At 27.6% G+C, this 12,293-nt stretch overlaps 1 protein-coding gene across 3 annotated transcripts; it reads right to left on the bottom strand.

Annotated features, from left to right (window-relative positions):
• Positions 1 to 381: 381 nt before the first annotated feature.
• LOC113557283 lies at positions 382 to 12,293 on the bottom strand. Of its 3 annotated transcripts, XM_026962724.1 has the most exons (6): positions 12,097 to 12,293; positions 9,817 to 10,030; positions 9,621 to 9,760; positions 8,124 to 8,459; positions 7,465 to 7,794; positions 382 to 1,057 (listed from the first exon to the last, which is right to left on the bottom strand). In XM_026962724.1, exons 3-6 carry the CDS (start codon positions 9,732 to 9,734, stop codon positions 863 to 865), a joined length of 975 nt encoding a protein of 324 aa, XP_026818525.1. In that variant the 5' UTR covers positions 9,735 to 9,760; positions 9,817 to 10,030; positions 12,097 to 12,293; the 3' UTR covers positions 382 to 862. The 3 variants fall into 3 exon arrangements, with proteins under 3 accessions (XP_026818525.1, XP_026818524.1, XP_026818527.1); XM_026962723.1 differs by having other exon boundaries at positions 9,621 to 10,030; XM_026962726.1 differs by lacking the exon at positions 9,817 to 10,030.

The following is a 12,293-nucleotide window of genomic DNA, read 5'->3' as shown; positions in this document are numbered from 1 at the left end:
CTGAAATAGTTTCAGATGTGAGCTAAAAACATTTTTTTATTTTTAATATATTATTATGTTTTTGGGTTGGATACCAACAAGCTTTTTTCAGACTGAATTCGTGATTTAACAAAATTCATTAAATTTGGATCACGCTCACTGATTTTGTTTTTTTTATTATTATTTTTTAACAGGAATTTTCATAAGGTTACATTCAACAATTTATAATTAACTTAAGTACGGTTTCATAGATAACTTCGTTAATACATTTATTCAAATCATAATATGAAAAACAAATATGATTCAATGTTTTTCTATTTCCATGTAGCCGAGAAAATATTTTGTGTTAAATTTTTTTCGCTACAAAATATTAGATTCCGTAAACGGTAAGGTTGATTTTAGCAGAAAAGTGGATCACCCATGCTTACTAGGTGCTTTATTGGTAGTAAAGTTGATAATGTCATCATTACATTTTTACTTGTATAATAAAAAATTAAAACAACATACCTAACAGTATTTTAATATTATTCAATTTTTTATTTAAACATTATGAAAACATGTGCATTATGCCATTATAATCTTTCACATGAAATGCACGATGTTAATATTATTTTGTATGTATCTAATATTCATATTAATACATCTATATGTTGAGGTACACATGTACAATTCATAAATTTGCTATAAATTTATTTTCATAAAGTATTTTGAAAATACATTTTTTAAATGAACACTTTTCAGAGGTCTCCGTGTTCGAATAAACATTTCCATCGGAAATACGTATATTAGGCAGTTGCGTTTCAAATAGATGACACGCCTCTTTATATGTAATACAATTTTCAATCCGCTTATACTTAAAATATATTATATAAAATACTCGATATCAGCTATAGTGTTTTGGGTCCATAGTGACAGAAATGAACTCTTCAACAATCTCTCTGTCCATACCCGTGTATGCCCTATGCACGTCCGCGGCGTCGTTTGATGGTCTTTCCCTTCTGTCCGGTCTTGCCGGTTTCAGTGTTGGCGTCGTCCGACTTTTCCACTTGGGTAAGGTTCTTGTTTCGTCGTAAATACCCTTTAAACAAGACAATTTTATTGTGTTTATTATAGTATAATATATTTATACCTAACTATAGTCTATACAAGCAATGTAGAATAGGTAATTTAACTGTGAACTCAATTTATTATTTATTATATAATAAAGTCAAGCGCCAAAGCGTGATGGCGTAACATTTAAGGCATTAAAACGGGAAATGTAACGCCATATATAGCGGTCGGTGGATAATCATACTTGTTAAGTATTTAAAATATATTAGAATAACAACTTATTTGATGTTTTTATATTTAAAAAACCGGGGAAGTCGGTCCACAGTATATATAGTAGTTTTGATTTCATGATGTAAGTACCTACTCAATGTAATTGAGTAGAAAACTGAAATAGATATGTTGTGTTAAATTAATATTCAATGATAAATCATTCAATCATAGTATACAAAAAATTATTTTGAACGAAGATGGACACGCCGTTTTATACATTAGGTACTATGAGTAATTTATTTTTCTATTAGTTATATGGTAGGTTAAACTAATTTTTGCCAAAAATATCAAATATACCTATATTACATGCTAATAGAAATAATATTTCTTGAAAATTGCGTGTCCACGGTTATTTATTTTTGAATTATAACAAAAATATAAAATTGATTTTATTTAAGTGTTACCGTTTTTCTGTAATTTTATTTTGGTTTGTACCAATTTTATTATATCTCAAAAAGTCAAAAGTACAAAGTAAGTCCAATTTTCTACTACTTTAATATTCATTACAATTAAATTTCTATATATTAGTACTATTTATACTATAATGTTAATGTTTTAAATTTTGTTTTATTTTTTTCTCAAAACAACGCCTATGAGAGTATGTTATTATTATTTAGATTCTAGACTCATTCTAGGAACAAGGCTGTTATTATTATTAATATTTAGTTGTTTATAAAAAACTACGGGAATTACTCAGCTCGATGATCGTGAATATTCAATAATAACACACTCCTCAGTTGTTATAAAGTATTTATTAAGCTTAACTAAAAAAATTAATAAGTATAAGTGCTAAGTGTAAATAATATTTTAATGATTAAGTATGTAGTGCAAACCTATTAAAAAATCAGCTACATCACCACCATGGGCCATGACAAAATCATTTGACTGGTAATGTAGATATCTAAAACTTATCTAGTCAAATGTCCTAAAGAGCCTCATTGATAAAATAAGTCTAGTAAATATTTTTAAAGTATATATAATCCTTATTCTAATGTATATATATATATAAAAGAACAGGCCTTTTTTATGTACCAATTTTGTGACTACGCTATATAACTTTTTTCCAATTTTTTTTCACAGAGTTGTTCCAAATACCTTGTCACGTCGCCCGATTTTCAAAATTTTGGTTTTAAAGCGTTGAAATAAATTTTTACGTGTAATTTGTGTTTCTATTTTCATATAATAATAAGAATAGCGGTCGGCTGATAACGACAATACGGTAAGGCACGGCGTCCCGAGGGTTTCCAGCTACCTGCCTGACCTTTTTTTTGTGTGTGTATTTTCTTGGTGTGTAGATATGAATTGTTCCGATACGTACAACACCGGTCACCGATTAGCTCAATTATATAAATTATAAAATAAATGTTTTTCGTCTTTAAAACAACAATGTACGTTGATTTAAGAATTTCATTTTGAGGAAGCCAAAACCGCACACGGGCGAAGTCGGGTAATTCAGCTAGTATTTATATAATTATTTAAATACCTTTTTGAAATATATTGTAAAATTATTTTTAAAAATAAAGTTTTATGTGAAAACGTACCAATATGTAAAATGCATTGAAAACGTAAGCTTACATCTGGAATACCTACCTATCTTAATTAGATTTTTTTTAAATTAAATACTGATAACGATAAGTAAATATATTAGTTTATTAGTAAGTAATAATTAGTATTAATTCATTTTATACAATTATGATTTATTTCACAATTATTTAAGTTTGTGAACTTATTCGTAAATATTAGTATACTGTATATTATTAAGTATTTTAATTCTAGAAAAAATATTTTTATTATACATAGGTATAACATTATTTTTAAATATATAAGTGTATGTTTTTTGTATATTTATGTATACCTACGTATAATGTGAGAAATATCAAGTACTACTTCTATTGTAAATGATTTTCTATGATTTTTGAATTAGTGACACCTAGATCTTTTATATTGATAAATTATCTATACCTATTATTCAAACGTCCAAATTATACATACAAATCATACTAGGTTTCAGGGGCGTCATTTCACATTTTTTCATGGGATGCAAAACCAATATTGAAAATTTAAAATAATACCAGTCACTTGCATGGTCGAGTCATCCCATGAATTTTTTTCAACATACTTTTTGTAAATGTAGATCATTTTATAGAAATTATAGTATAAAACGAATAACAATAATTTTGTTCATGGAAGCATTTGTACACCCTTGCATTCCACAAATGACGCCACTGCTAGGTTTTATGCTATATAACTGGTACCTACTATAATTTTTTGTTTATTTCTTTGTAAGGCTTGCATATATTATGATAATTGTAATTTCTTAGTTGTTACAATATTATTATATATTTATATCATTATATCAATAGATTTACATCAAATGTTTTCTTAGTTACACAAAATAAAATTAGAAATTTTACTACTATGAATTTTGATTAGGTATGTATTAATAATTTACACATGTTACATTAGTTTCAGCCTTACAGGCATTTTTTCAAAGATAAGTAGGTAGGAAGGTACTTCAACATGGACGAAAGAATATATAATTAAATAATAATAATAAACCAGCAAACAAGTCTGGGTCAAAGACTCTACATTTCGATTAAATTATGTAAAATATCTGAAGAATTATGATATAAATATTTTTATCTTTGGCCTTATTTATACAAAGCTGAACTGTTTACATAAGGTAGCTAGGCACAATTTTTAGTGTGAGCAAATGTCTAATTTTGTATGCAGTAAAATTCATTAAGTTTACGAAATATCTTTCATAAAATGAGTTATTTATTTATAATTAATACGGACGCAAGGTCTTGTTAGGTAGGGCGTAATTATATTTACTAGGTATATAAGGATTTTTAAAAAAAGTGTATAAATAAAAATATAAAATACTTATTGTTTAACATCGGATAATAAGTTTCAAGTGTCATCCATTTTCCATTTATATAATACATACGCATGATATGATTATGCATGTATAAGGAATTAATTAATATAATCTGTTACCATTGGGTAACACAATTTTATTTTTAACCATATAAGAAATAAATAAACAATGCTAAATACACATTATACGCCTAAATATTTTATATGAAATAATAATAACAACAAAATTAACAACCGTGCGATTGTAAACTGAATACCTACCTAACGGTTTCAAATTGCGCGACCAAAACACCGCGTATATTCACTGCACAACACACGTCAGAATATAACTACAGCGACATATATATGTGACAGTTTTTCCCGAATGGCAATTATTATTTCATACTGTCATTACACATTGTTCGTTTTGTACACGTCCACGTGATATATACATGCATTATACACACACACACACACACACACACACACACACACATGTATTTAGTGCCTAAGTATATTTTAAGCCATAGTCCATAAACATTATATACAATATATTATATTTGTTATGTATTTACTGTTGTCTGCAACGTTCGTTTTAATATACGCACGTCAATTAGGACATATCTATAATGATATATTCATCAGATCCGATCTGATTCGACGACAGACGATGCCCAGATCTGAGATTCTGAGAACTATCGATATCGAGTACTCGTGGTCCGTTGATTAACCCGAACGCATGATTTTCATTGCTCACATAGTATCTTTATAGTGTCTAAGGACATTAAGTATCTGGGGATGGGATATGATTAAATACAATTTGGTGCCCTTAAGTTGTAATTTTTTGTTTTGGTTCATTAGTGACAAATCACAATTTTTTTTAACTAAAATTTGTTATTATGCTTAAAAAATTATATTCTTGGTTTTTTAATTTTTTTTTTTTTTGTATATAAAAATCATGTTGAGAAGATATCCTTAAATAAAAACCGTGTCCTACAAAATCTAGTAATACTTGCGACCATCGCGCCACCGTCTTCAAAGGTAAATACCATACAGAATAATCTCTCTCTCGTTTAATATGTCACTCTGACTTCTGGGTGTTCGTTTCTCCTTAGTATAGTTTTTATCGGCCTACATTGCGTACAAGTATAATGCTGCAGTATTGTACTAACACTACCACTTTGTTTTTTTTTTTATATATTTTCTCTCCTATTCATTTGTGGGGTATTTACGAACTAACGCTGACCATACAGACGGACGCGTAGGAGAGAATAATGCCCGTGTTTGTTAAGGAGAATGAAAAGAAAGAGATATTTCCATCCGAGCCGATAACTGGGCTGGAACTAATTCCTCTATCTTTATTTCGTTCCATATCAGCTTATATACATAATATATTTATTATTGTAGCTATATATATATTGTGTATATACTCACGCTGTCAATGTTATGCTGTCGCAGAAGAATAATAGTATTTACCTATAATATAGTGTGCTGTATGTGTGGGTACGTGTAGGGATATTTTGAAGGAAAAAAAGAACCAATTATATAGACGAACTAGCAACAGAACCACAGCCATATAGTGGCCAATGGTTTTCACAAGAATTAAAGTGTATGTAAAAAAAAAACACGGAATAAAAGCATAATGCAAAAAATGTTGCATAAAAAATAATAATAATAAATAAATAACTATCTTCATCATTAATATTTATTTATATTATTATGTTATTATTTTTTTCACCGTTGTTCGGCGATGGCAAAAGCTGTTTAAAAATGGGTTCAACATTTGTTATATTATAACTTATAATAATCATTATAATATACAGAGTGATTCTTTTATCGAATAACATTCTTTATTTCAAATTACTAACGTTTTAAGAAATATTTTTTTTACATAATTTCCAATCGAAATAAAACATTTAAAAAAAAATGTTATCGTTTTTTTTTTACTTTCTAAATAAGAATATACATTTTTAATTTTATGTTCTGAAAAAGAATATTTTTCGGAGTATTTCGATAGTTGAAAATTGAAATTCTGACGAGTAATTTATGAGTTATAAGTTATAACTATTTAAAGTCTAGATGGGCGTAGTGGTACATAAGTGATACCCCGCAAAATGTCGATCTTCTACATTTTACTTACCTAAACTTTAAATGCTTATAACCCATAAACTAATCGTTTGAATTTCATTAACAGATTTTAAAATAATGAGTGTTGATCGTAAAAGAAACACTTTGTATACCGTTTGCCGGTATCTATAAGAAAGTCTTATTGAAATATCTCTATGTTACCACGAATATTTATACTTGATGAAATTTAACAATAATGTACTATAGTAAATGTATTGTAAATTGTAATTTTCTCTAATTTGGGAAAGCGCATCTTAAACATTTGTATCTGTCATATGCTGCTGTGATAAATGCATAGTCTACATTGAAATTGAGGTACTCTAGCTGGATTAAAATTAATTACAATCGCTTATTTTTAAAATATTATTTGGATCAATGAACATGACAGAGAAATATTTTTTGAGTTTTCAATTATATAATATCGAGTACATTTTTACACATTTTATTATTATAGAATAAAATAAAATAAATTCTTCATGTTGGAAAACATTAATACCTATTAATATTATAGTTTGATAGTACGTATTGTAATAATTATAATTCAAATAAGTAATACAATATTATGTATTTTATATTTATTTATATTATACTAACAAAAACATATTAAATTCCTATGTTTGATACTGCCTACTATAGCGTATGTTAATTATTTTTAAAGAACTTCATTTTTTGTGCGTTTGGTTTGTCCTATAATTTGCGAGCTCGTTTTCAATTTTTTTTTTCTAATTTCTTTTTAAACACACTAACCACAGAATTATTATTTGTATTTGTTAAAAATATAATAATATATGTACTTACTTCGATTTGAAAACATTTATTTAGGTTTGTCATCGTGACATAAGAATTATTATTGTTGTTACTAACGGTTATTATACAGGTATTGAAGGTTATATGTTTATCCACCAGTCATAGTTGATATAGGTTATATATAGGTATGTTTATATTTTTTATAACTAACTATAACATGTGTAAATAAAAAAAAAATTAATCTAAAACTGTACCATATGAATTTAGTGGTGAGTGGTTATATTATATAGATTATTATAGATGTGTAGAAAATTAAATATAAGAAATCATAATATTTGACAACCTAGTTTAAAATTCACTATTTTTTTAAAAAATTTAAGTTGAATACCACTCTGTAAGTAGGTGAAAATTAATTTAAAAAAAGTTACTTACCATTTTATTGCTGTGGGCTTTTCCAGGATAGTTTGTCTGCTGAATAGGTCGGTCCAGTTGAGATGGGGTTTGTTGCACCAACCACTTTTGTACAAGTTTCTGTTTACTTCCGACGCTTGAACTGCAACATGATGAACTCCTGTGTCTTGAACTCGACCATGAAGTTTGTTGTTCGCCGGCCACAATTAATCTAACGAGTCGGTAGAAACGGAATGCGGCCAACATTGTGGTCAGACATTGTACAGACGTGGCCAGCAGTAAACCTAAATTTGCCAACACGGGAGCCCAATTTGTCTGTAACTGATCCGCTGTTAAAGTTTTATAATGCGTCTGCAACAAACAAATACAATTTATAGAAAGAGGTTTCAAACTTTTTGTGGCTAAAAAATAATCTGGGAATCTCTCAAAAACCAGAAATGTCAATTTTAAATCTGCAACTCAAAACTAAACTAATTTTCGACTATGATACAAAATACACGGTTTCCTATATATATATATAGTATATATTATAGGTAGCATAATCATTATATAAACTTTAAATATTCTTATTTCCAGACGGTCTAAATAACATTATATATAAACAATATTTTGATCAAATTGAGAGACCATGAAATTCTGATCACATCGTAAGTTTTTAATAATTTTAGTTTGAACCTGACCTTGTCTTTTGGAATGATATAATATGGCTTCTGCGAGTCCTTCAGCAGTCCAATAGCTGTAAGTATGATGGCCAAATTACTGACACCCACGGACACTAAACACAGTGCAAGATAAATTGTGACGGAAAGTGGAGATAGTGTCCTGTCTGGGGAAAGACATCCGTTCAAGCTAGCCATCAGTCCAACTACTCCGTTGCCCATGGCCATTGCACCGCTCCAGAGGCCGGCGCCCACACTGGACAACGACGCCTCGTGTAACATCGACAGCACGCCAAAAACGACCATCAGACATCCGGTAACTACTTGCATCAGTCCGATCAGGCTAATGTATTGTATCTAAAATCAATGATAATTTTTCTAGTTGATAAACGACTGTCATTAAAATAATTCAATAATTAAATGTATACAATTATTTGGTAGCGTTATTTTTAATTTATAAATAATATTATCATGTCTTATTAGGTAAGTAAATGGTGAGTCAATTAATATAGATCAAATTTAAATAAAATTGATAAACGAATATATTTATAAAGTTATAATTAGTTGTAGGTATTTATAACGAGTATATGAGGTTGACATATATTTGAAAAACTTTTATTTATAAATCAAAAAGGTAATATGTTATTTGACGATATTATTCTGTTTAAAAAAACATAATAATAAAAAATAACACTGGTTAATATGATTTTGATTGTATGTCTGAACTTTTTGTTTTTTAATTTATAGTAAGTATACTACAGTACCTAGTGTATTTAATATCTAATCTAACTATTTTTGATTTGAACATTTTATAAAATACAATTATTATTACTTATTATAGGTAGTTATATCTTACTTTAAAGTTTGATTAGATGTTTTAATTTAAATTACATAATTTGTTATTTTGTTTTAAATTTAATTAACTAGGTATATTATGTGAGATAGTACTTATTTTATATTAGAATAAATAATAATTCTAACGTCTTATATTCGTAAGTTCTGTAATAGAATTATTAGATTAAAAAACTATATATTCTTAAATACATAAGAAAAAAATTAAAATGTTTTAACAATACATGTTTTTAAAACATTTTTATATCGGCAGTTGAGTAATAAATAATAATTGAACTTTGAAGTAAATATAGGAATTGCATTGCTTATTGATTATTGTAAACTAAGAAAGAAAAATGCGTTTCAACAAACAATGTTAAGGTTGTTAAATTGTTTTATAATTATGACTTTGTCTTATTTTAAAATGTCATCCACATTGTTTTTGGCTTTGACCTATAATATAAATTGGATGGATTAAAATAATAATAATTGAATCGTTTCCATATTATTTACGGCGTTAACCTAAACTCGTTTTTGAACAATGGGAGGTACAACTAATTGATCGTTTTGTATGTATATTTTTTTTTTTTTTAAAAAAAAAACTATTCGATGATACACTTATGAGATTTAAGATAAGCATTAAAATTTTTATGAAAATAAAATAATTAACTAAACGTAAGTTCTTACTTGTTCGGAATGGTGTCGAGGATTACAGTTAATTGGTTTCTGTGGCGTCTTTACTACGAAATCAGCTTCGGACGGGTAATATGAAGGAGTCGAAGCTCCCATTTTCCTGGACATATTGTCACTGAACCATGTGCTCGCTACTACTATAAGAAAAACAGTAATGTGTGTCTTCTTCTTTGGGTGTTAGTAGTGTTACCCCTTCCGGAATACACGCACAGCGCGCGTTTGTCTGCGTATAATATGTTGTAGCAACGATTACGCTGAAGACGCAACGCCACCGGACGTACTTCCGTCGTCTTTGCAATAATAATTATTTATCTGTTTCAATGGGCGTGAAAATTACAATTTCCCAAAACGGTATCGTTGGTGGTTTACGTTCCAAACTGTAGAGCTAATAAAAGTCACCTAAACTGTATATAATCAAAATTCAAGATCATAGATATTTCGAATAAATATATTTTTTCAACTAGGAGTGCATATAAATTTATTAAAACTTTATCGAAATTTGTATTTTATTAAATAGAGCAGTGGTGATTTTTAGCTACAAACTATATAGTTTATTGTAAGAAATTTAAATATTATATCTATATGTAATTTATAATGTTTGAATATTAAAATAATTTTGCTGTTTTTTATATACCTAAAATATATAGTACGTAATATGTTAATACAGTCATATAGAATTGGATTTTCAAATGATATTTTATATTTTAAAAATACTTATCTACTTTTATCAAAATATAGTTACATATATTAACGAGAGTGATCAGAGATCAGTGATTACTAGGTGGTTTAAATGTATAGCTAATAATTATAAAATAATCTTATATATTAAATATAATTTACCGTTACGGTTTGTACGAGTATAACATGACTATTTAAGATAAGATATAAATTAAATTACTATTCCCACTATATAATAAATAAAATACCCGGATATTTTTTGAATAAATAATATATTAATAATATTCTATTTTTTTCTCTCGGCACACGAGACATGCATTGTGTGCATTCTTGTTTACATTTTTTTAATATGTACAAATATTCAAACTAAAATAACCATCATTTGTATAATATTATTAGACCGTCAAAAGTTTAAACTTTAAAAAAGTAAAATATTTGCTTATTTATTTAATATTTTTTCAAAATATTTTGATTCATAGCCCAACTTGTGAGGGGGGGCTAGGGAGACTGCAGCCCTGGATCCCTGTTGATAATTAAATATTAAAGAGTTACTGTGAAGTTTTATATTGCTTTTGTTAGATATTTACATTATGTAGCTATATCTGTAAACATTAATAAATATTTTTCATTTGTACTGATATTATTATAATATTATCTATAGACAGTTGATAATTATATTTAAATATTATCCAAGTATTAAAAATTAATTTACGTTCTGCAAATAAAAACTTTGTTCAGTCTTTTTTAAATTACATTTAACAAATATTAAAGGCCCCTAAAATTATATTGCTTCCGGCCCATATTTTCTAAGTTGGGCTTTGAGTTCATGTTAAAAAATGTTATAATTCTTACAGCACTAAAATCGGATAATCCAAAGTCTGTCAATATTGTTACTACGGAGAGTCTAAAGACGATTTTTTTTTTACCGACTAGCACCACCTTAACATGGTTTTTAGATATTATAAGCAAATAACAAAAGCAGTAATCGATGTAAAAAAAAATGTCAATGCATATTATAGCTTATCCCTAACCTTAATGATCACTATTAATTACATATTATTTATTAAGCAAAGTCTCTACAATTTTCCATAAGCACGATGTTGATTTATGTACTCAATTTAATCAATTGTTAATAACCTATTTTACCATGTAGGCATTAAAATAAATATTTGAATTTATTTGAGCACCTATTCAGATAAGGGAGTATGACGTATTTTGAGACACCTACCTATTACATTTTATACTATTATAATTTCTTAATTGTTTGTTGTGTTCTTTTTAAAAATATCTATGTACAAAATACAGTGTGGATATAAAGCATGCTCATAGCTTATCCTTTTTTATTTTTTAACAATGCATTTATTATAATTTTGATTTTGAAAAGATTTATACTTGAAGACCTATAATACATTCTCAAATGGTACTTCGATTATAAATTAGAGTTAGTGAATCATCTAGTATAACTGGAACAATCAAATATTGTTTAAGTAGTTTCTTTTATTAATAAGTAATTGCAATTTATATTCAGAACGGTGTAGGTGACTAAGTACTACTTTTGTGGGGACCTATCCCTTTCAATTTTACTCTACTTAATTATATTATGTAATTACTGTTTTGTATTCACAATTCACATATGTTTAAAAATACTTAACTCAAAGAATGGTTTTATATTTTATTTTTTAATTTACATGCAGCAAGTAATATACTTTAAGTTCCCCAAATACCCTCGTTAAAGCTAATCTATGAATAATATACGCAGTTGGTATACATTATATACGTACGTACAACTTACCGTATTTGCTAAAATTTCTCACTTCGAATTATATCGACGAATCTTACTGCCTGACGTGCAGTGTTGATGCATAGAATTTATATAACTATTCGGTTTTTATCTGTGAACTGTGGGAGCTGTCTTCGTACCGTTGAAAACACGATCGAATTAAAATGAGCTATGTAATGATGGACGTTCGTGACTGATCGTCAATCGGC

This window comes from Rhopalosiphum maidis, chromosome 4 (genome assembly GCF_003676215.2).
Source record: "Rhopalosiphum maidis isolate BTI-1 chromosome 4, ASM367621v3, whole genome shotgun sequence".
NCBI classification, from domain to species: domain Eukaryota; kingdom Metazoa; phylum Arthropoda; class Insecta; order Hemiptera; family Aphididae; genus Rhopalosiphum; species Rhopalosiphum maidis.
The sequence above is the reverse complement of the archived record's forward strand: the minus strand, read 5'-3'. Positions and strand labels throughout refer to the sequence as shown.

Bases quoted from the DNA above. Each gene is read 5' to 3' on its own strand.
- LOC113557283 (XM_026962723.1), bottom strand. From the start codon at position 9,734: ATGTCCAGGAAAATGGGAGCTTCGACTCCTTCATATTACCCGTCCGAA. The intron at 8,460-9,620 runs GTAAGAACTTAC...CATTGATTTTAG, and splicing joins CTCGACACCATTCCGAACAA to ATACAATACATTAGCCTGAT. The intron at 1,058-7,464 runs GTAAGTAACTTT...TCTTGTTTAAAG, and splicing joins AAGCCCACAGCAATAAAATG to GGTATTTACGACGAAACAAG.